At 29.2% G+C, this 23,851-nt stretch overlaps 2 protein-coding genes across 9 annotated transcripts in view; one reads left to right on the forward strand and one right to left on the reverse strand.

Annotated features, from left to right (window-relative positions):
- LOC145189968 (deleted in lung and esophageal cancer protein 1-like) overlaps positions 1–15,013 on the forward strand; it is a 25,177-nt gene extending 10,164 nt beyond the window's left edge. For 2 of the 8 annotated variants that reach the window (XM_090090198.1, XM_090090199.1), the window contains exons 8-38: positions 3,382–3,485; positions 3,571–3,640; positions 4,445–4,584; positions 6,321–6,413; positions 6,616–6,706; positions 7,036–7,198; positions 7,330–7,519; positions 7,607–7,717; positions 7,809–7,892; positions 8,048–8,144; positions 8,248–8,378; positions 8,463–8,591; positions 8,912–9,063; positions 9,205–9,352; positions 9,529–9,636; positions 9,900–10,027; positions 10,214–10,383; positions 10,576–10,591; positions 10,735–10,811; positions 11,450–11,598; positions 12,097–12,197; positions 12,396–12,466; positions 12,580–12,797; positions 12,914–13,030; positions 13,211–13,302; positions 13,391–13,472; positions 13,661–13,819; positions 13,959–14,084; positions 14,254–14,407; positions 14,511–14,634; positions 14,801–15,013. In XM_090090198.1, the coding sequence (XP_089946324.1) occupies positions 3,382–3,485; positions 3,571–3,640; positions 4,445–4,584; positions 6,321–6,413; positions 6,616–6,706; positions 7,036–7,198; positions 7,330–7,519; positions 7,607–7,717; positions 7,809–7,892; positions 8,048–8,144; positions 8,248–8,378; positions 8,463–8,591; positions 8,912–9,063; positions 9,205–9,352; positions 9,529–9,636; positions 9,900–10,027; positions 10,214–10,383; positions 10,576–10,591; positions 10,735–10,811; positions 11,450–11,598; positions 12,097–12,197; positions 12,396–12,466; positions 12,580–12,797; positions 12,914–13,030; positions 13,211–13,302; positions 13,391–13,472; positions 13,661–13,819; positions 13,959–14,084; positions 14,254–14,407; positions 14,511–14,634; positions 14,801–14,942 (3,737 nt within the window). In that variant the 3' untranslated portion in view covers positions 14,943–15,013. Of the gene's footprint in view, positions 1–3,381; positions 3,486–3,570; positions 3,641–4,444; positions 4,585–5,783; positions 6,126–6,320; positions 6,414–6,615; positions 6,707–7,035; positions 7,199–7,329; positions 7,520–7,606; positions 7,718–7,808; positions 7,893–8,047; positions 8,145–8,247; positions 8,379–8,462; positions 8,592–8,911; positions 9,064–9,204; positions 9,353–9,528; positions 9,637–9,899; positions 10,028–10,213; positions 10,392–10,575; positions 10,701–10,734; positions 10,812–11,449; positions 11,599–12,096; positions 12,198–12,395; positions 12,467–12,579; positions 12,798–12,913; positions 13,031–13,210; positions 13,303–13,390; positions 13,473–13,660; positions 13,820–13,930; positions 14,085–14,253; positions 14,408–14,510; positions 14,635–14,800 lie in introns of those variants that run through there. The other 6 variants (XM_090090202.1, XR_016453295.1, XR_016453296.1 and 3 more) reach the window with 6 other exon arrangements.
- Positions 15,014–19,031: 4,018 nt separating this feature from the next.
- On the reverse strand, positions 19,032–23,163 carry LOC145190392 (gamma-aminobutyric acid receptor subunit beta-2-like). Its single transcript, XM_090090203.1, has 10 exons — positions 23,044–23,163; positions 22,765–22,839; positions 22,523–22,596; positions 22,310–22,377; positions 21,185–21,411; positions 20,548–20,630; positions 20,298–20,426; positions 20,072–20,218; positions 19,625–19,875; positions 19,032–19,523 (listed from the first exon to the last, which is right to left on the reverse strand). Exons 1-10 carry the CDS (start codon positions 23,067–23,069, stop codon positions 19,143–19,145), a joined length of 1,461 nt encoding a protein of 486 aa, XP_089946329.1. The 5' UTR covers positions 23,070–23,163; the 3' UTR covers positions 19,032–19,142.
- Positions 23,164–23,851: the final 688 nt, after the last annotated feature.

Raw genomic sequence — 23,851 nt, forward strand, 5'->3', positions numbered from 1 at the left:
ATCAACGATAATTAAGGTAGAAAACCCCTCAGAAATATGAAATTTAGTGTGTTAATTTACATAAACCAAAACTTTGGATAAAGTTAAAGATAAAAAATAAAAATAGTAAGGTTTTTTTAATATAAAATTTTAATATTTGATTGACACGTAAGTGATTTTTTTTTTGCAATTTTTTTCCTAATTAACTGATTTTTTAAAAAGATCAAGAGTAATTTGTTTTTACAACTTCAAAACATCTGTTAAGTTTGAAAATGTCATATAAAATGGTGTACTTTTAAAAGAAAATAATTAGAATACTGTATATGACAGCATATTTCATTAAAAAATTTTTTTCTGGCAAAAATTGATGTGGAATGAAAACTTGAACCCAAACAAAAAAAATTATTTGATAAGAATTGCTTAGAATTAAATTTACCACATTTTTATCAGCATTAATCACAGCTTCAAGTCACCTCCTCAACCTAGAACAGGTGGTCTGGATATAGTCCTTGGGCATTTTGTCCCACTTCTTTATGATAGCAGCCTTGAGGAAGTTGACACTGTTGTGGGGATATTGACAAGTCCTTGATTCCACATATGCCTAGATTGAAATCAAGTGGTGGCAAATCTGCAGATCCAGGAGGCTATAAGTCTTTTGACTAATGTTTTGGAAGGTTCTTCTGGAGTCACCTCTGGGTCCTCTGGGTCCTCTGGGATATATGTAGTGCTCCATCCTGCTGGAACACAAGATTGTCATCTGAAGAGTAGTGGGCATCAATCCAGGGTTTGACATGGTTCTTCAGGATTCAAATATACTCATTGGTGTCAGCTTTCTGACCAGATTTGATGAAGACCAGAAGCATTTTGAGGCCATCAGAAGAAATGAGGCCAAGCAACATAACTTAAACCAGATTTTTGGTCATAAATGTATACTCTACATGCTCTGGGCTGCCTGGACTAGCTGATGACTAATAAAATAATTGGTTCTGCTGTTTAAGACAAAATCAACAGTAAACAATTTTCTCATCTGAGGATGATCGTTGATCTGGGATGATCGTTGGTCTCTTCTTCAGAAGGCTCAGAGCAAATGATAGAAAACAATATATCAGTTTGTACATTGTTAGTTATTTTTAAACAAATCTTATAGTTTATCAGACCATGAAGGGATAATATTTGCAACATTGGGATCTAAAAAGTCAGCAGGAATTTCTTTACTTGGAAGAGATGAAGTTGATAAAGTATCAGGTGGGTAAAACTGATATGAAAGAATTCAAGAACTTGTTGAAGAAGAAAGAGTGTAGAATATACAGAGAAAATTTAAAAGAATAAGAAGGATTGTGGGAGAAAGAAAAAGACAAGAGGAATTTCTTTACCTGGAAGAGATGAAGTTGATAAAGTGTAGTTTAGTGGATATTTATTATCAAATCATATAAGTTGTGTCATTTTTTCTTGTAAATTAATTTACATCCAGAGATAGCGATTTAAAATTTTTTTTTTTTTCCTGTTTGTTTCTTGTTTGTTGGGCTTATAAAAGAGTTGAAGTAAATCTTAAGCCAGAACCCTTTAAAGAGTCTGAACCTTCAGAACTTCTAATGAAAATATAACTAAAGTGGGTACCCACTTTAGTTATATTTTCCTATACTATACCCGGGTATAATGTATATTGCTGTTAAGTTAAGAGAAACAGCAGAATCAGCTACTGCAGCTTTATAAGCCTATAACAGGAATGGATATTGTAAGCTTGTAAAAGAAATGGAAAACTTACTGATCATTGATCACAACAAGATTAAGTGAGGGTAAGAGAAATTGAAGGTGAGAAAAAAAATTGTGCGCAAAAAAAAAAGTTAGCAAAAGAATTTGATGAAAAGTAAAAGCATGAGGGTTTTTTTTATTTTTGATGACAGAAAGATTGAGATAGTTGAAGCTAGTTGAAAGAATACTCTTGTTTTACTTGCTCTTGTAAAGGAAGAGTATTCTGAACAATCCAAACAAAAGCTATCTATATTTTTACATATATAACAGCTTTTTTATGGTGGTACTCAATAATATCCTCAGTATTACAATATCTAGAGTTATTAAACTTGTTTTTGTTGGGTTTTACTGGTTTCTTGCATATTTTTATGTTCGCATGTGTTGTTACTCAGTGTTGATCCATGTAGGGGATTTTAGGTCTGGATATACAAAATTGAGGAAAATTCTTGATAGTTAATGATCTGAAAATAAACCTAAGCCTTTCATTTTGTTGACTCTACAATAATTTCTCTTTGCCAGAATGGTTGTTAAAGAGGTTCTATCTGACCAAAGCTATGTGTAGCGAAATGTTGTAGCAAATGTTGTAGTTGGTAGATTTTTTTCAGCAGTTAGAAATTTTAGAAACATAACTAATCTGTCATAACAGATGGCTGACAACTGCGCTGATGTTTTGCAGAATCTGGAAATAATTGCAAAGGCTCTAGATTTGGAAAGAACATTCAACACCTGCTGAGAATGGTTGTAAACTTATACATAATTTGATTGTACTTATTTTCTTTTTAGCTTGCTCAATTTTACACACCTTACAATAAAATCTTACTAATGTTTAACCTATGAAAAACAGCTTTTCTGTATCTATTTGAAATATCAAGAAGAACTAGCGTTAAGAAACTCTAATCACATATAATTTATCAAGTATAAGTGAAATAATTATTTTTAGTATTTTTTTTAACTGCTTTGAACCAAAATCTTTCTCTTAAAAAAATAAACATCTCCAAGTAAGCAATATAATGAAACAGGCTTATTTTGCTGTCAGTTAAAAGTAACTACATTTTTCACTTAAGTTTCATTCCAGGTTCATTTCATCTGCAAACAAAGTTTTAAATTTTTGAGTAAGGTTTATTTTAAGAAGCTTTTCACTAACAGCACAAGATCAAAAATTCCAAAACTGAATAAAATCACCTGAAATCAATTTGTAAAACAATTTCTGTCGTATGTTAATTAGATTTTAAAAAACTGATATTTTTAAATCTTTATCAAGAAAAATATTTAGTTAGCTTAACTAGTAATTATATAAAGCACTCTTTTATCAGTATGTAACTTAATAAAGCACCCTCTTGCCAGTATATAACCAAATAATTGCATGCAGTTGAATCTACAATTATATTAGGTTGTTGGTATTTTTTAAGCTAGCCCCACAGTTTTTAATTAAACTTTCTCTTTGAAGTAAATCCTTTGTAATGGTACTTTGATAGCAGCATAAAGCTTTTATATTTTATACTTCAATAACTATCTTTGATAAAACAAAACAAAAACAAAAATGGTACATCTTTTAAAAAAAACATTATTTGAGGTAAATATTTTTAATCTTTAAATTTTATATCTTTAAATTTTTGTTGTTTTTTTTATTTTGTATATATATTTTTGTAGGTGATTTTCCGTCTGCGAATGGCGTTGTAGCTCCTGGTATGAGTTGTCAGTTTACTGTTAAATTTACGCCAGACACATTATCTGACTTTAGTGATGTTTTGGTGGTATGTTTTGAGTTATTTTTTTTTAAGTTAAGTCTGTAAAGCTTGAGAAATCAGTATTAGTTATCACATGGTAGAGTACTTTTAGGTAAAGACACACGGCTGTCAATCAATGTTAGTTCCATTAAAAGGACAGAGAGACAAGCCACTTCTCAATTGTAAGTAATTTTCAAATTACACTTTTGGCTACATATGTTAGACCAGGCAATAAATTACACTTTAGACTACATATGTTAGACCAGGCAATAAATTACACTTTAGAATACATATGAATAATAATAAATTTTGAGCTTTACAATATAGGTGCAATGTTTTCTTATCAATAAAATGCACTGTTAAATGACATATCAGTATCTCCTAGGTACTGATATGTTATTTAACAGTGTAACAAAATGTAAAAGTCAAGTTAAAAAAAATCTGATGTGAGACTTAAATAGATTTTGAAATTTTATTATTAAACAATTAAAAAGAAGTATTAATCTGAAAAGAGATGTATTGTTTTCTATTTAAGTAAAAATCAAAAATATACTTGTTTCAACTTGTAGATATTTTAGTTTCTGGTTTTTAAAAGCAAAAATGATTATCTTAGAATATTATAAGATTTTGAATGAACTAAATTTTTCAAAGAATTTGTTTGTTTTTTTTTAAAAAAAATTCTCAATAAAGTATAAAAAAAAATTCCCAGTAAAGAATAAACAATAAGAAAGAATTTTTTTAAAGATTGAAATTTTTATATTCAGAAAAACTTAAGAGGGTTTTTCACAGTTTTTCTTGGTAAAAAAAAAACTAAAACCAAAATTCATAATTGCTTAGTTATTTTTTACTTTGTGCATTAATTCACTAAGGGAAAGATGACAAGAGGAGTGAGAAGAATGAAGAGAAGAGGGAGAACGAAGAGTATTGATTTCAAATGATCAAGTTATCACAAAAAATATATTGGTATTTGATTTATTTATGTTTAGTGCCTCAATCTTTGGATTGCGGTTACTCACTAATAAATGGAAAAAAGGTGATGACTCTGAACGTTGAAAATAAAGGGGGTGATGGGCGTTTTTTTTTTAAAGAGAATGAAATTCAAAACGAATCTTTAGAATGGGATAAGGTACTTTTTTTTAATGCTGTCTTTTTTTTGTTATAAAAATATTTTGTTTTTCTCAAGAAATGATGAAAAAATTACTAAAATTGTTTTAAAAAAAATAAAATAGTTTCTTTTAAAAGGTTTTTTTATTGACAGCTGCTGTAGAACTGTTTAATTGATTGGTGAACAGTTTTATCATTTTCTTGCAAGCTTTATGCTCAGTAATCAAGTAACCACAAGAATATCTGCCTTTTCAGAAAACAAAGCTACCTTTTTTAGCACACCCTCAGGTGCCTCACAACTCCTGCTCTTTGAGTCATCGATGCCAAATCAATTGTCTTCAGATTTGGAAACTTGTTGATAAATGTCCATGATGGTTAAATATTTTTGTTAGAGCTCTGAGCATATATAAGTTAGTCTATAAGTTACTAATTTACCTAAGCGTTTCTAACATTTTAAAGCTTTATACAGAAAAGGGTTTGCCCTCCTCTAAGTAAGGGAGATGAGGGTAAATATCATAATTTGTTACCATATATAACTGAGACAGATTTAATTTTTTATTTAGGCCTAACTATAATTCAATAATAGGCCTAAGGATTATAAAAATGTGTATATAAGAGAGGGATGAGTCATAAAATGTAAATGGAGATGCAATAATAGCATTTATTGTTGACACTATTCATAAGTATATAAAATTGAAATTTCAACATCAATAATGTTTCTGAAATTTAGCACTATATTTTCTAGAGAAAAACAAAAATATTTTTTGTTGATATAAATATTTTATTTATGATGAGATTTGTATCTTTTTTTCTGCTTTTGTCTTTTTTTCTGCTTTACTATTGCTTTGTATGCTTGCTGCATCTGCTCCTTTGTTGATGCCCCACAGAGCTGGTCTTGTCTTTGCTGCACACAGAGAGTTGTAGTTCATTTGGTCAGGTTCAGTAAACTGAAGATGAACCAAGAGTTTTCTTCAATCAATGAAGCAAGACCTGGTGGTGTTTCTTGTTTTAAGAACAGATCTTTGAACATGTTTGACTTTTCTGAATGTTGAAACTGATCAGGAAATGGTTTGGAGAATAATTTTTTTCAATTTTCTCTTGCTTCACATCAGGAAGATCAGGGTCTAGGAGGGCTAGTGGAACCAAGATCTCATCTGGGTACCAGTAGTGCCTCTATTGACATCATAGTGCAAATGCAACTAAAATGGCACTTCCCTCACTTAAGCCTAAAATTTTGTATCCCCCATAATAATTACAAGTTTTATGCTAATTCTGTGGGCCTACCTTATATTATAACCAGACATTATCCCATCTTTCTGCCAGTTATGCTGAATAAATACATCCATATTTTATTCTACCCACGACCTAAAATTGATAACTAGGCTAAAATGTAGCATCTAGAAAAAAAATACTCCCCTAAGTTAATTTTTATGGTCCCCACCAGCCCTCTGAAGAATGATAGGTTTTTACACAAAAGTTGGAATGGCAGGGACTTTAGAAAACATATGGCATCAAACATTTTGGACTTAAAGTTGTTTTAACAAACCCAGTCAACCATTTCAGGTGTGAGTAAGCTGAATTTCCAAAATTGAAAACATTTGAAACACCCATATATGCATATATTAGCCATATTGCATATATATATATATACATATATATATATATATATGCAATATATGCAATATGGCTAATATATGCAGTATGTCTAATATATGTATAAATGTTATTATATATAAGGCTCCTTTTTTTCTTTAATAGGTTGATTTCTCTGATTGTTCACTCACTGTTAAACCTTTTACAATTCAACCATCCTTTTTTCAAATAAATAGCAGTCAAAAAATAACACTAACGGTTTGTTTGTTTTCATTTTATCTTCTTTAAATTTTTGGAGAGAATTTGAGTATTTTTTGTTCTTGGGATGCAAAATATGAAAATGTTTTTCTGGGGTGTTGTCCTATATCAGGTTAAAAAATTTTTTTAAGATCTTGATAATAAAGATATTTTAATATAGTAATAATATAAATAATAAATAGTTTTAAAAAAATTTTTTTAGATCTTATTTGAACCAGTTACAGTAAAGCATTTTTCTCAAGATATATACTTATTCTGTGATGATTGTTCTTTGACCAGATATACTTTGACAGGTATGAAGTTTTATTGCCAATTTGATATAAAGGTCAAAAATAAGCTAACTGTTAATCATTTATACTTTTACAGTTATGTGCTAGGATAAAAACTTTTAGGAAAAAGTAAATGCTTCTGTATTATAAAAAAAAAAAAAAAAAATTAAGAACCTGCATAACTAGCATTTTAAACTAAATTTATTTGCATGAATGGATAAAAACTTCAAATGCTTTTATTATGAATTAGCTTGAATTAGCAAAACCAGGTTTATATAAAGTTAGCAATAGGACTTTTTGTTGGTATAAGCCATTGAACTTTTTGTTAGTAAGTTAATCAATCTTCTGTTAAGGCACAAGCGAAGTAGCTCAGATCTCAATTAATGATATAGAAGGTGGGTTCACATATCCAGATGTTGATGAAATAATAGATAAGACTGCAGAGCAAATCATTAACTTTGGGCGTAATTATCCAAATGATGTTGCTACAAAGATGCTAATTATAAAAAATGAAATGTAAGACCATAAAATTGTTTTTTTCTTTCAAACGAAAAATTTTTTTTAAAACCTTTTGTTAGTTTTTCTTTATTCCATAAAATATTTGGTGATTTCAAATCATCATCAGTATTTTAGCTCTGCTTGTTTAGATCTGTTCCATTGCAATTTCATTGGGTTGTACAATTTCCACAAGTTAGGTGCAGAGAAGAAACTAGTAATGATATGTTGAACACTAAAATTTCCCCTAACAACCGATCAGCTTTTAAAATTTTACCAGCATTCGGGATCTTAAAAGAAAATGATTTGACAAAGTTCTCAATCCAGTTTAGCCCTTTAAATGTAACTAAGTTTATTTTTTTGTTGTTTTTGTTTTTAACATAAACTTTATTGATTTAATAGTTGATTTGTTTTTATTTTTCCTGTCAGGTAAGCCAATTTTATGATGTTGCAGCTTTATTTTTGGAAAATATACCTAACGCTAGTGGAGAAAACACTTTGGAAAATCCAGTAAAGTTATCTGTTAAAGGATTTGCAGAGGTTCAAAGTTGTTATAAATCTTCATTACATGTTTTTCTTTTGAAGCACTTTTTGCTCTTGTTATTTGAGTAAAAGTATTGCTGTAATTTAGCCAATCACTGTGTTACTGGAGCCTGCAATTCTAGTTTTATCTGGAAAGCTCTTTATAGGAATGAAATACCATAGGACAATAAAGGTTTTTAAAAAATATTTAGAGTTTTTTTTCAAAACATAGCTGTTGCTTCTTTTATTAGTTGTTCATTACTTGCATTAAAAATTAATTGCTGTTAACAATGATTGTTATTTTGTAAGAGGGGATTTTTGTTGACTATTTAAGTTCTTGTGTTACAGTTGAAAAATGTAAGTCAATGCATATCTACATTTCGATGGAGCAAAATTATATCAAATGAATGCATTATTGAAATATCTCCCGAAGAAGGGCAAATAGGTACAAATAATTTTTGAAAAATGCCTAAGTTTAGCAAATACTCTCTGAAGAATTTTTTGTCCATATTATCATACTTTCAAATGTCACTACAAAACTTTTATAGGAAACAATGAGTTTATTGAGTGTCTTGTATCTGTCGAGGGTAAGCACCCTTCAAGCTTGAAATGTGATGTTAAATATGAAGTGCCATTTTCATCAGCTGATAGATTTTTACACATTGAAGCAACTTTTAATGTTAGTTATTGTATAGTGTTTTAAATTTTTTTTTTTCATAAAGGGTAGCAACTTTTAATTGATAAACTTTCTCTTTTTGTTCAGGGACCGAATGTTTCCTTTATTGAAAATGTTTTGGATTTTGAACTTTTAAGGATTGGTACTTACAAAAATAAATGTGTCACCCTATTGAATTGCTCACCTATTCCTGCTCAATGGATGTTGTTTAAAAGGGTAAGTATCATGTGTTCTTTTTTTTTATTGTTTTTTTATCTTTAAAGTGAGTTACTTATAAACATTTAACTAAATATATAAAACCTGTCCTTTCAAAAGTTGCAAATTCCATCAGTTTCATATGGAACCAATATCAAAGCATCAAAAAATATTTATTGCATTAAACACGCTCAACTACATGCTTGCACTTTTATAATATAAAACTAAATGAATATCTACAGATGGAACTCGTAGTGGAAAAATTTTTCATCTGGAAAAGGTTTTTATGAATTTTTTTTGTAACAGTTTTATAATTTAAAAAATTATATCTTGTTTTTTAGGATGAAGATGAAGATTTGCCGTTAGTCTTCTTTCCTGAAAAAGGGGTCATTGAACCTAATGGAAAGCAAATAATTGCATTTCATTTTTATCCTCAGTTTGAATCTCCAATTGAATCATATATTTGTTGCCATGTTGATAATGGGCCTTCATGGTAATTTTATTTGAGGCACAATTTTAGTAATCCAATGTGAAATATTTTGAAACTCTTTTTTTTTATTACAAATGGATATTTGTTACTTTTTTTCTATTTGTTTTTTTGTTGTTGTTGTTGTTATGGAAACCTTTCTTTCAGTTACCTGCCAATTCAAGCAGAAGTTCAAAGACCTCATGTCTACGCCAAACAATCTTTGGTTATTGTAGGGACTTTATTTCTTGATGTTCCATTTCAAGCAACCATCAGCATTGTTAATTCTACTTTTTTAACTGCTCACTTTGCTTGGGTAAAAAGAAAAAAATATTTTTTTGGAAATTAAATTAATGAGTTTTTCTAAGAACTCAAGCTGAACCTTTTTTTTTTATATTGAGAATTTTTTAACAGTTGTTGCAATCTTGTAAGATTTTTTTTTTCCTGTGTAATTTTATAAGCAGTTTATAGTTTAGTGTTTTTTTTTAAAAGAGTTTTATTGAAGGCAATGGAGTCAATGCTGTTTTTCAACCACAGTCTGGGGAAATTACCTCTTATGAAGAAATTCACATCATTGTATCTATCACATGTTCTGAAATTGTAAGTTACAAAATATTGAATAGATTAAGGGTTTTAAAGATTAAAAGTAAATATTGCTACAAGTTTAAAATTTTAAATGTAAAACTCTGCTGTTAATAAAATAATGCAGATAATGGTTATTTTAATTCTACATCTTTTTATTAAATCTAAAAATTTTTCCTATCATAACTAATATAATAATTTATTGTAAAAAAAAATTTTTTCATTCCAAATTTTTAGTTAATTATTTTATTCAAACTTGTTTACTTTTTTTTTATATGAAGGGAGATAAGGAACTAACACTTTTGTGTGATGTTGCTGATATGTTGCAGCCAGTTGTTGTTAATGTATCTGCTTCAGTTAAAGGATTGGCAGTTGATGTTTCAGTTCCTGATGTTAATGATTTTCACAGGTAAAATTTTTTTACTCAACATTTGTAGATTTTTATAAAAAAAGTTTATTAAAAAAAAAACTGTTAACGCTGGTAAAATCCTAGAATTAGTTTGCAGAATGTTTTTAATTGCTTTTAAATGTTTTTACGGAAAATTTCAGTTAATCTCAGTTCAGATATCAGTAGAGATTATTTTGTTTGTCATAGTGGTTCAGAACATATTTGCTATAAAGATGCATTAGATTTTGGAATGAATATCCCACTCGGAGAAGTTCAGAAGGCTTACCTTATTATAGAAAACAAATCAGCTATTAAAACAACATTTAGTATACAAGCAGAAAACTTCTATCCTGCAAGAATACCATCACCACCATCTGGTAAGAAAGTCACTAAATTTGGAACACATCTCTGTTTTTTGAATTCAGTGACTTAGAAATCATGCCCTTTTGCATGCTTTATATAATTTTTAGGTTGTGATTTTTACTTTATGAGACTTTTTTTCATAACTGAAGAGCTCTTTTACTTATTTTTTTTCTTTAAAGAAAACTTGGCCTTTTTTTTCTTTGTAGAATCCTTGGCACAAAGGTGGAAAGCCTGTTTGTATTTGTTTCTGGAAATTTTCAAACTAAATGTTTTGTTGTTAAAGTGACTTTTTTTCTGTTATTGAATTGTTTGGAATCCATGCGCATTGCAGGTAATTTGTTAATTTTTTTTTTTTAAACATTTAGTAAAAGAAATCATTCTTTGTTTTTAAAAACCAATTATGTGGACTTAAAAACCAAATTTACAGAACCAGTGAAGCAAGGTAAATGTTTTGATTTTATTATTTTCCAATCAATTTTTATGCCCTTTTTTTTTTGCTATTATAGTCTTTTGAATATTTTTCTTTATGAAGCTTTTTTTAAAGAAGCTGATTTTTACTACTTCTTTTGAAATGCTAATATAATAATATTAATATTAGTATTCTGTAAATATTAATGTTGAGGTTGTTGTAAAGTAGAACATTAAAGTAGTTCAGTTTTGGAATGTAAAAAATTTGTTATTAACATTTTTGATTACTTTGAAATTTAAAGTCTGTCTAACAAAATAAACACTTTTTATTTGAATTTTGAGAGTGAGAATAATATAACTTATTTTATATATATGTATATATATATATATATATATATATATATATATATATATATATATATATATATATATATATATATATATATATATATATATGTATGTGTATGTATATATAATTATTTTTTATATTATAATCCCTAAAAAGTCTCCTTCTCCATGATTCAGTTCTCTTTAAATTTCTTTGTAGTAGTCTGTAGTTGTCATTTTTGTTTTTAAGCTGAACATGAACTGCAGCACAAAATGCTTGTTTTTAAAAATCTATCACCAAAAAAAATATCACTTGTTTGTGAGCTTCCAAATGTTGTTTTTTAGATTCTTATGATGAATTGGCAAATGGCAAAGGTGTAGCTTTTATCTGCTCTCCTAATGCAGGAGAACTAGATGCTTTTGAGAAGAAAATCATTGTCGTGACAGCGTTATCTGATATGTGGGGAGATTACAAAGATTTAATTGTTTTAAATGTGAGTAATTTAAGGAGCAGCTCATAAGAACTTTACTTATGAAGTCCATGTTTAATAAACAGTCCCTCTGCAAGTTTCTTCATTTTTTGCACAAAGGTGGTTAAAAAATTGCAAACTTTAAAGCACTGTAACTTCTAAAATGTTTAGAGTTACGCACACACAAAATTTTGCATAATTAGCGACTACCTTTATGGCAAAATTTGGAGAGGATTTTGTGCGAAGTTTGGAGGGGGTTAATCTGGCCAACTGACCTTATTAATTTTTGTTGTTGTTTTTTTTATGTTTTAAATAATTGTGCCAGTTAAAACAGAAAATAATAATAATAATAATAATAATAATAATAATAATAATAATAATAATAATAATAATAATAATAATAATAATAATAATAATAATAATAGTAATAATACTAATAATAATTTAAAAGGCAAATTTAAAATGTATTTAAGTTTCTCAAAAACGTTCTATTTTGTTAAAACAGTTTTAACTATTTACTAGGTACTCAACTTACAAAAACAAGTTGTACCTGTGCACATAGATGTTGTTGGATGTCCACTTGATTTTCAGATGTCAAGAGGTCAGACAACAACTGTTGTCAGGTAGTTATAAGAATTAATAAAAAAGGAACAGATTTTTTTTGAAAGGATTTTGTTGAATTCCATTTTGAAGTTTTTTATTTTTATCATTTAAGTTTAATTTGAAATAAAAAATTTCGTAACTTTGATGTATCCTTTCGTAACCTTGATGTATCCTTTCGTAACCTTGATGTATCCTTTCGTAACTTTGCTTTTTTTTAGATTTGGAAGTCATGTGTCTGGCGATAAAGAAGTTTTAAGAAAAATTCTTGTGAATAATAACAGTTATGTTGGTACGATGAGCACTTTTTCTTTTTCTTTTTTTTTAGTTGTTGTTATTTGTCTCTTAAAATAATCATATAAAAGTTGAAGTATGAACACAGGATGATCTTTAAAATGATTGTAGATATTCGATTGGATTGGCAAACATATTTCATTGATCCAAGAGTTGAAAAACTTATTGATTTGAATGTTTATATTGGTGACCCGTTTCCATTGTTAAATGAAGATAATAACAAAGATTCTAAAGAAGCAAATGTGGAAGAGCCTTTAATAAGAATTAATTTAGGAGAACATCATGGCGTCCGTAGTGATGTACCTTTTCATGTTAAGACTAAGCAAATGGTTTGTTACATTTATTTGTACTGATTTGGATCTCAAAGATAGTTAGGATTGGTTATCTTCTCGATTGTTGATAAAGTAAATTTTTTAAGGTTTTTTTGAATATTGTATTTCTTTAGATTGTTTTGGGCAAAAGTCATGCATATTTTGAAATAGGGTTTCAACCACCTATTGGTGTCAACAAAGAGGTCAACTATGTTGGTTATGCACTTGGCTATATGAGCTTAAATGAAAAGGTTTTGATATGATAAAGTTTACTTTATTTTGTTGTTTTTTTGATTTTGTAGTTTTGTGGAATTTTTTGGTTACAATTACAAGGAAGCAAAATGCTTAATGGGTAGGGTTTGATATCCCTGCTGGAAGTCATCTTTTTAATGAAATAAAGAAGTACTCAATTTGATAATTATCTTTTTTAGGACCGTGCTTGTGGGATTGGTATAAAGAGAATGGATGGACTGGATATGCTCCCCTTTTCCATTAACATGACTGGGGCTGTCAAACCCTCTCAGTAATTTTTATGTAAACTTCAGCATTTGTTTGTTGTCAACTTTAAGTTTAATTGTTTTTTTTTTACTATCTTTTCATCTTATTTAAAGGATTTTAATAACATCTTGTGATGATGATTTTGATTACAATGGCTTTTTGTTCCGGCTATCTTCAGCTGATCTGCTCACAAAAGTTAGTTTTAAAACAGCTTTTGATATGCTTTTTTATGTTTTAAAATGAATGCAGGATTTATACATTTTGAATGATCAATTTCTTCTGATTTAATTGAGGGCTCTGTTCACACTTTCTTTCAATCTACAATTAGTCATATTTAAAGTTTGCTTTTCAAAATTTTATTTTATGTTTTTTTTTTTTTTGAGGATTCAGTTTCCTGCATTCATCGGTTTATCTTACTCAACAACAGTGATGTTGTGCTGAGCTTCTCGTGTCAAATTGAGCAACCTTTTACTATTGTTAAGTTTGGTGAAAATAAAGAAAAAGCTCGTACTATCACTTTGTCGCCAAACAAAAATGTTGAGGTTAGTGTTTTGCAAGTGATATTTTTGCATTTTTATTTTATTTTCATTTTTTTTTTTTTTTTTTTTTTTTTTTGTTTTGTTTTGTTTTGTTTTGTTTATAAAATGATTTAGTGATCTTAAACAACCAAAAAAATTTCAGCTGCACATCTCCTTTGAAGTTACTCGTGAACTTGCCGTTTCGCTTCACAAGTTTAAGACTGATTCGAATCTTGAAGTGTTGATTGAGAAGCAACTTATTATCAAATTTAGTAACCAGATCTCTCAGGTATGTTTTAGATAAAATTTAGTAACCAGATCTCTCAGGTATTTTTTTAAATAAAATTGTTGAAATACACAGACGCTTTTTAACAATGAGAAAAGAAAATGGGGTTTAAAAATCAAAAAATTATCATTTGTTTATTGTTAAAGTTTTCGTTCCTTTTTATTATTATTAGAGCCATTTTATGGCTGGACAAATACTTTATCCTCATGTTGCTGTTCAAAAGAAGAACTTTGACTTTGACACTTGTTTTGTGGGCGAACAAATTGAAGATGTTTTATCTGTACACAATCCAAGCAAAGCTGATCTTCATTGGGAGCTCTATAAAGGTCAGTTTTTCATATTTTTTAAATATAGTTTTGTCATATTTCAAAATATTGTTTTGCAATACACTTCGTACTATACTTTGTAATATAATATTCCTTTATTCAGATTTAAACTGCCCAGACTCCATTAAAAAAGTTTTCGAGATATCTCAAACTGGTGGTACAATTGCTTGTGAAACATCGAACATTGGCGGAAACCACTCTGAAGTCAAAATTAAATTTGCCCCAGCGTATGTTGCTTAAAGTTTGTCACACGAGTTTAATACTTTATATTTACATTTGACGTTTTTCTTTATGAAAACATCAAAAAATACATTAATTTTTGTTTTAACAAATACTTTTTAAAACAAAGTTTTTTAAATTATTCATAAAATCTATAATTTATAAAATATTTAGACATGCTGTAGAGTACGAATGTGACGTTTTCGTCCGATCAGTGATTGGTCATCGATTATTTAATGAACTTCCGCTGAAGATAACGCTGCGGGGGGGAGGCTCTTATGACGAGGCCTACATGAAAAGTTTACTTTTTCCATAATAGAGACAGGATCAGAGGATCGCATGATCAAAGGATAGCAAGTATAGGTTCTTTGAAATATTTGCATCAAAGTTGCGAAATAATATTTTCTTTTACATTCACCAAAGTTACATAATGTTCGACGTACCCCGTGAGTTTCATTACATAAGCTTCATAAATTTTTACACAAAAACATCTTCGAAAAATGTTAACATGTATTGTTAAAAGTTTTAATTGCTGTAAATATGCGCGTGTGTGTCATTAAATATGCGCGTGTGTATCATTAAATATGCGCGTGTGTAAATAATACATATAATAGATATATAAACACGAATATAGATATAAATTTGTAAAACACTAGAAGATATTTATATATAAATATTTTAAGATATTTTTAAGATATTTTTGTTCTAAGATATTTAATAAATGATTTAGGAACTTAATGTCATTTTCCTTTTTTTAAGTAAATTTTATTCTCATGTTGCAAACCCTCCTACCTGTCCTACATGCCTGGGGGGGGGGGGGGTGCTACTGCTTTTATTCCAAATGAAAATATTTGACTTGTTGATGGCTTCTGGAAATTTAAAGTTTAAATTTTTATCAAAATTCCCTAAAAAAGTTTTCAGCGTTCTTCAGAAAAATTTTTATTTCTGCAGCATAAACTATACGTGGAACGCTATTCGTTCCTACTCGCAAATGATCAGTAAAATTCGATTCACCTGATCGCTACCAATCTCTTGGTGTCTAGTTCTATAATTAAAATTTCCTATATTCAATTTAGGAGGCAGGTTTCAACGCAGCGTCCTGGGACTTTACAGTGAAGCCAGTTAAAGTTCAAATCCTAAAATTAAACAAAAAAAGAGGTTCAGACCTGAAAAGGCTTCTCCAAGTAAAATATCAGAAACTCAAACTGGTCCTGAACCTAAAGAGCATCAACAGCTACAGCTGGACGCTCAAGAGAGTCAAGGGACTCCAGCTCATAAGAAGGTACTCAAACTGAAGACCAAGCTCAAAGTCTTTCTGTTGATTCCGTAACTCAGGTAAACCCACTGTCATGGACGATAAAAATGATTGGTGGAAAAAAAACAACGATGCTAAAGTTTATTTAAATCAACATTAAAGTAATTCATACAACGGCACTGTTTAGTCCAATTAAGACGTCAGAAAACTTCTTTTTATCTGGAATTTAAGCGAATTTAGTTACCAGGCTTTTATTAGTGGCAATTCAAAATTTTTAAAACAATTCAAAAGCAGCCGAAAAAAATATACACACAGAAGGAATTCCAGTTAATAATGAATCTTTTAGTGGAAAGGTGAGTTCATTAAAACGTTCTGACCTTACCAGATAAAGCACTTAAAGCTGACAGAATCCGGAAAGTTCAGTTATATATCCGGAGAATTTAATTATATATCCGGAGAGTTTAAGATTCAAATGTGCGGTTTTAATTTTATGAGCTTGACCTTTTTATAGTGGGTTGACTTGTTAAGTGTGAAGATTTTGCTAAATTCGGAGACGTTTTAAACCGAGACTAACTTCTGAATATTCTATTAATCTTCTAAACTTTATTCAAACCTTGTGCTCCATGAAAAACAATCTACAAAATAATAAAAAATAATAAAGACGAAAAAAACGTTCGAAAAAAAGTTTTAGGTTTCATAGTTTACATGAAAAGAGTTGAGCAATTAATTATTAATACAAATAAATATTATAAATAATTATTAACACCTATAAAACCCTTTTCTCTTCGGAAATTTAAACTTTTCTCTCAACTTAGGGTCGTATTTATGGGGGAGAATATTTACTGAGGAGGAGAGGGAAGATGAAAGAAAGTTATTTTTTAGTAATTGGTTAATCTTTAGTTTTTGCGCAATTAGACAAACATACTTTTTAGATAAAAATGAAAAAGCGATAATATGCTTTCAACAACGGATTGGAAGTAAACGAAGATAAAAGCCCCCTCTAATCTACAAGAGTACTATTCATCAGTTCTCTTGCAGGTTTAATAAAAAATATCGATTTGCTCATTCATGACTGAATTGGTTTATTGCCTATCTTGTCGCAAACTGATTTACAAATACAGTAGCGTGCAAAAGTTTATAAACATTTTTCAAGTTTTTTCGCCATAACTATTTTAATTTTGACTAAAAATGAATGAAATTTTTAGTTATTATCCCTATAATGTGATCCCTGTAATGTTATATGGTATGATTTATTGAAAAAAATGATAACTTGTAATGGAAGGAAAGAAATTCAAATGTTATTCAAAGCATAACCGTGCAAAAGTTTATAAACAATTTCATACCCAATTAAGAAAATATATTTATGTTAAAACTAATTTATTGGATGTAATATTTAGCTTAACTTGAATTTAAAAAATAATGCGAAAATCAAAGTTATCGTCAAGAAAAAAAAAAATTTAATAATTCGTGCTGTGAAGAAGAAGGTTCCTTATAAGCAAATTTCTGAACTTTATGATGAGGCTAAATCAACAATTAGGGTGCTAGTTAAGAGATATAGAAACCAAAAGACACTTGAAAACAAGTATCGTTCAGGCAGGCCAAAGATAACTACAGAGCATCAAGACAGATTTTTGGTAAGAAAATCAAGACAAGATCCCCGCAAAAGTGTTGTCGAATCAAATAGCATTTTGAGCATTAAATATGTTGTTAAGTGCAGCGTAAATATTACAAAATGTCGCCTGTGTCAGCATAATTTGTTTGGTCATCGTCCTGCCAAGAAACCCTTAATATTATTAAATAATCGCTCAGCCCAATTGAAGTTCGTAAAAGATTATACGCATTAAACTTCCAAAGAATGGTCCAAAAGTCTTATTCAGTAAAGAATCAAAGTTTTGTATGTTTGGTAGCAATGGTATTAAGTACATGAGACCTCCGAAAGATGAAAGAGTTGCTCCTAAGTATCAAATGCTAACACTTAAACCTGGTGGGGGCAAATAATGGTTTGGGATCTTTCAGTCGTGATTCAAATGGTCCACTTCATCTCATCGATTATATTTTGATATAATCGATGCGATGAAGTGGATCAATAGAATCAAGACTGATAGTAAATAGATGCATCGATTACATCTAAATATATTCAAATCGATGGATCAATTACATTTAGATATAATCAAGAATGTTATGCTGCCACATGGAAAGGACAAAATACCTCGCGGTTGGATTTTCCAGCAAGACAACGACCTAACGCACCGTGCAAATTCTATAAAAAATTTTTTTCAATTTGAAAAAAGCTTTTATTTGGGATTAGCTTTCTCAAAACTCAGATTTAAATCCAACAGAAAATCTTTGGGAATTAAAAGACGAAAAACCGATCAATAAAAATGGTTTATTCCAGTTGCTCTTGGATTGTTGGGTAAATATCCCCATAGATGTTCTGATCAACTTATTTGACTCTATACCTTGTTGTTGATAAGCAATATTAAAGTCAAAAGGCTATCCAACAAAATACTAATGCGCTGTGATGAAATATTGTGGAGGAATTAGAATTAGTACTTCTTTTTTGAATTTTTTTCATTTGTTTATAAACTTTTGCACGATTATGTTTTCAATAAAATTTGAATTTCCCCCTTCCGTTACAAGTTATCATCTATTTGAGTAAATTAAAGTATGTAATCACATTATAGGAACAATTGTTGAAAACTTCATTTATTTTCACTGAAAAATCAAAAAGCGATGATAAAAAAACTTGAAAAACTTAGCTGTTTATAAACTTTCGCACGCTATTGTAAATAACTCTGTTTCAAATTATAACTGTGATAGATAAAATATGAATAAAAACGACAATTACTACCTCAAGATCCTTTAACACAAAGGCAAAAGCTTTAACCTTCACCTATACTTTTGTTATAATAAATCAAATTTTAACTGTCATTCAGTATTTCCTTAAACTTCGGTCACCTTAATTAGAAGAAATTCGATGACGTTGAAAGACGATATTTAATAAACGACACTTTTTTATTGAGTCTTTTAAACGTTCGTTAAAAATGAGTAACAACAATAAATTATTTATTTTTAGATATATTTATTTTTTTAATAAATAGTTAATAAATGAAAATGAAATAATACTAAAAAATTAAAAAAAAAAAAAATCTATTTAAATATTTTGATCGAGCACCGCAAACTTTTTGATAATTTCTCGAGGGAATTTTAGTTTTTAGAATGTGATATAATTAATTTATGGCACTCTTAAAAATAGAAGCTTCATATATGATTTTCGCCATGCGGTGAACCATCGTCATTATATTTTAACCAAAAGAATATATTAAAAGATGTGAACAAGAAGGGAAACAATATGCGACTAATTTTATCAACAATGGACGCTTTTCTCAGTTCGAGATATAATTTCAAAAACGCCGGATGTTTTTCCGCAACTTCTTTTTTGGTTAATAATAAAAAATCTTCTTCATCAGTAAAATCTTCATCATCAATCGAATTTTCGTAAGTTTCAGTCACTAGATTCCCTTTAGGATTAAGTTTGAATAGCGTCACCATCTCAGATTGCTTCCGTTGCCTCTGAGCTATTGGCATTGTATTTCGAATAGGTTCTGAATACCTTCGCACTTTTGGCATTTTAACTTTATCCTGAAAAAAGTTTATTCAATGCTTAAAATTGTTGACAAAATTTTAACTAAAAATGGAAAAAAAAAAAAAAGCATAAAAACAAACTGAAATTTATTACTCACTATAGAGAGGTGTGAAGAAAACCTATCCAAGAGCACGCTCAACTTTCTGTATGGCTTTTTCAATGCAAACTTTTTCATGAGACATTTCTTTCCATTAAGAACAATAGTGTACTCTATGAGCGTCATGAAAATAAATGAAAACGATGCCATAAAGTAGATGTCCACTGCTTTTACGTAACTGACGCTGGGTAAGCGGCGGTTAACTGATCCCCAAATTGTGCTGATGGTCAGAAGGGTTGTTACACCGATTCCTTTTTTAAAAAATTCAATAAAAAAACAAATTTTTTAAGAAAGAATTAAATATTTTAAGCTCAAAGCATTTTCTCGTTTATTGCATTTTGTTGGAATACAGTAAAATAAATCCAACTCTTGGGACATAGCTTCACTTCATTAAAGTTGCCATAGCAACAGCAGTAATAAAGTAAAAGTTTAAATCTTAAGGCTCACCAACTCTGGCTGGAGAACAGTGGCTGTGCAGCCAAAGCGAAATCCAAGACACGCAAACAATGGCTACGCATGGGAAGAATATCTGCAGTATACTAAAAGCAATTCTTCTCTTAAACGTAAACTGCGCTTTCAAAAGAATAAAATCTCCTAAATTAAAATGTTTTTAAGGGTAATTTATGCCATGCATAGATTAGCAAAATTATATAAGAACCAATTAGAAATTTACCCATGCTGAAATGTTCTATAGTAGTTTTATTTTCCTTTCCCGTAAGTGTATACTGTGAGAGGTTTTGGTTGAGAATTCTTACCGGCTCGTTATGCCATTGGTAAAGCAAGTGTTGGGTTGTGTAACCATCTGCAATAGAAATGAAAATAAGTTTTAAAGGGGCGTGTAGTAAACTTAGCATTTATGTTTTGTACCTAGGAAAGCGTTGGGCTTAAATAAATTGATGACGTCTTTTCAATTAAAAACCTACAACTTTCAATTCCAATATGGCAAACTTGCGTGTCCATTGGGTAGTTGCGAAGATCGAATAAACAATTTGCTTCGATACTGACTCTAAATGAATATAAATTTGGACCTGATAAAAAATTTTCCGTTTTTTTTTTTCATGATTCACCAAAAATTCTGTTATCTTTTAATTTGCAAATATAAGAAATATAAGAAATATAAGAAATATAAGAAATATAAGCTTATTGCAATCTAATTTTAATTCTATAGTAACTCAGTTTTAACCAATTTACATGTAAACACTTTTTAAAAAAAACTTTTTAAAAAACACTTTTTAAAAACGATTGATCTTGAAAGTTTTTGATTGGTGTGACGCAAAGAACTTTTTTTGAAAGTTTTTGATTGGTGTGACGCAAAGAACTTTTTTTTGTGTACAGTTTTTTTTTTCTGTTACCTGTTAAACCAATCTTGCCGTCAAATTTGCCGTCAAATTTGCTGCCGTAACTGGGGTGACAACAACCAGTTCGGCAGCAAATAACAAAGTGTTAAATCCTGTCCTTTATTCAGGTAGCCAATAAGTATCACTAAAACAAGGAACCTTGTGTTGGTCAAGGTAAACAAACTTTTAAACTATTGTTTTGTGTTTGTTTATTGCCGCTTACCTCGATCCCCAAAACACTTTTCCGTCGGGATGAATATCCAATTTTGTGTTCTTCACTGTTACACTATGACTCCGTGCCTTTTGAGCGTTTATGAAAACAGTATCGGGAGTCCAAATAAAATCTGGTGGGCTGTTATGACCGAGATTTGGTGTCAATACCTCGGGTAGGTTATGACGTAGGCGATAGTCGAGCCATTCTTGGCGTAAAAATAAGTCCAATGTAAACATCTAGAATCAAAATAAAAATACTTGATTACAATTGTATTGCAGTTGTATTGCAGTTGTATTGCAGTTGTGTTGCAGTTGTATTGCAGTCATTCAATAGTCGTATCGTAGTTGTAACAGGTTTTTACGTATATCGCTATTTTGAACCGGACCCAGAACTTATTTAATTTTGCACATGGTGCGAAATTTCGGTTTCGATGATTTTTTTCTGGTTCAATCCAAAAACAAATTCATAGTTTTATTGCACAATCTTCTTTTATCATGAGGTATTTTCTGTGAGTGACCAATTACAAGTGTTTTTGGGTTTACTCATAAAATTATAATTCTTTACATTAAACACTGGAGTTGGTACATTTGATAGGTTTGTACATTTGGAAGAAGGTATTTAATTTTAGCATAAATATGAAATAAATTTAAAGAAAATTATTTAAGAAAATCTTTTTTTATGTTTTGTTTCTGTATTTATTTTGGGCCAAATTTTGGCCCCTGTTTGGCAAGGACTAAAACAGGTTACTAACTCAAATTTTTAAAAAATAGCTTTTGTTAAATGGAATAAAGCATATGGTTGTTAAAACTGAGGATCACGAAAAACTGTGATTGACTTTTAAATTAAAAAACCTGCTTTTTAATACAAAAGTTAAAAATTTTTCAATATTTAACTTTTTTTTTTACTAGTTTAATTGCACCAAAGCTTTTAACGTGTTTAATTTCGATTGATGAAAAAGATAACAACAAAAATATTTTTTTTTTTTACAACTTTAAATTTGTAAATTTTTTAGAAAAGTTGACAGTAGGAACTCGGCTTAATGAAAGTAACCTCAATGAAATTTAACATTAAAATTAACAATTTAAATGCTATTCATAAAATATTAAAGAATTGATGAACAAAATTTCAGGATACCATGTTCACTTCATCTAACTTTCCAAACCTCATCACTGTTATATCTACAAACACCATGGTCGCAGCTCCTAAAAATTAGATGTACGATAAAAGGACTGCAAGTTGCAGAATAAAAAGGCTGAAAGTTGCAGAATAAAAAGACTGAAAATTGCAGAATGAAAGGCTGAAAACTGCAGAATGAAAAAAATGTATAAATTGAGGCCAAACACTTACCAGTGTAGTTCGGTCTTATAGCTTTATCGTAACCATCCATGAGTTTTTTCCAAGTTAAATCTACATCTTCATCTCTGTAAAAAAAAATCACAAGTTGTCAATTTTGAATTGTCAACTGTCAAAAAAAATTGATTTAAAGAAAGAATTTACTGACAAGTTATTTTTTTTTTTTACTTCTCAATAAAATATTTAAAGCAAGTAGCAAAATAATAATTCTTGACCCTCTTTGTCTGTTAAGATACCTTATTGTTCTAGATTCCTGATTATTACCGTTGGTATTATGGATGCCATTGAATGCAAGAAGAACTTGAAAAAGTCTATAAGTTTATAAAAACCTAAATAATACTGAAAAAATGAAAAATAAAGATTGCATTTTGAAAATTTTCTAACACGCTGTAAAATGTGCTCTTCATTTTGCTTTACTAAACGAGTTTTATTTAAAAACACAACATTTGTTTAAAATCTGGAGACATATTTAAGTTACAACAGTCAATTATATAAAATTTCTATTTGATACTTACGCTTGCACTTTAATGGCGGCAATCATATTTGTATACTCTTTGGTAAAAAAAAGAAAAATTCTATTCTCAAGTTTTGTGAGTGTTTTTTTAATTATTAACACCCGCCTTAATATTTTATTTCTAAATTAAATTCATTTCTTTATCTGCTATATATCAATATGAATGCAACCTCTACCTCCCTCTTCAGAGTGAAGGTGTAAATGCATTATTTAACATCATCCATGGTGATGTTAAATTATGCATTTATTTGAAAATAAATTTTAAAACGTTTTTCATACGGTCGGTAATTTCATCGATCAACATTTTCCTGAAACTTTAAGGCCCCCCTCTAGACCAAGTTGACATTCTAGGATTTGTGTGCGAAATCCCAGATGACAAAAAGGTGATTTTAGTCTTTGCACTACATTCAATTCTTTTTATAGTCCAGTATGCGCAACTGGGTTGACGCATGATGCAAGAGAGATGTGTTTCAGAAGTAAATATCAAATCGGTGATAATGCCATTTGATAAAAATATTTAGTTGTTGTACGTTTTTCTTTTCTATTTTCAGTAGTTTTAATTTATTTAGGTGATTATTATTTTCAGTTTCTTTTTCCACTAAAAAAAAGTTTTTTTAAGAAATTTTTAGTCGAAGAGAAACTGGAAATAAAAATTTGCCAAAAAATAATAATAATTGCCAAAAAATAATAATTGCCAAAAAATAATAATTGCCAAAAAATAATAATTGCCAAAAAATAATAATTGCCAAAAAATAATAATTGCTAAAAAATAATAATTGCTAAAAAATAATAATTGCCAAAAAATAATA

This window comes from Hydra viridissima, unplaced genomic scaffold (genome assembly GCF_058129835.1).
Source record: "Hydra viridissima isolate aposymbiotic clone 2 unplaced genomic scaffold, HvirCarnegie_v1 scaffold_6, whole genome shotgun sequence".
Lineage (NCBI taxonomy): Eukaryota > Metazoa > Cnidaria > Hydrozoa > Anthoathecata > Hydridae > Hydra > Hydra viridissima.

Coding starts and splice junctions, on each gene's coding strand:
- LOC145190392 (XM_090090203.1), bottom strand. CDS start 23,069: ATGATTGCCGCCATTAAAGTGCAAGC. Junction 19,876..20,071: donor CTGTTCTCCAGCCAGAGTTG/GTGAGCCTTAAG, acceptor TTTTTAAAAAAG/GAATCGGTGTAACAACCCTT. Junction 19,524..19,624: donor TTTCTTCACACCTCTCTATA/GTGAGTAATAAA, acceptor AACTTTTTTCAG/GATAAAGTTAAAATGCCAAA.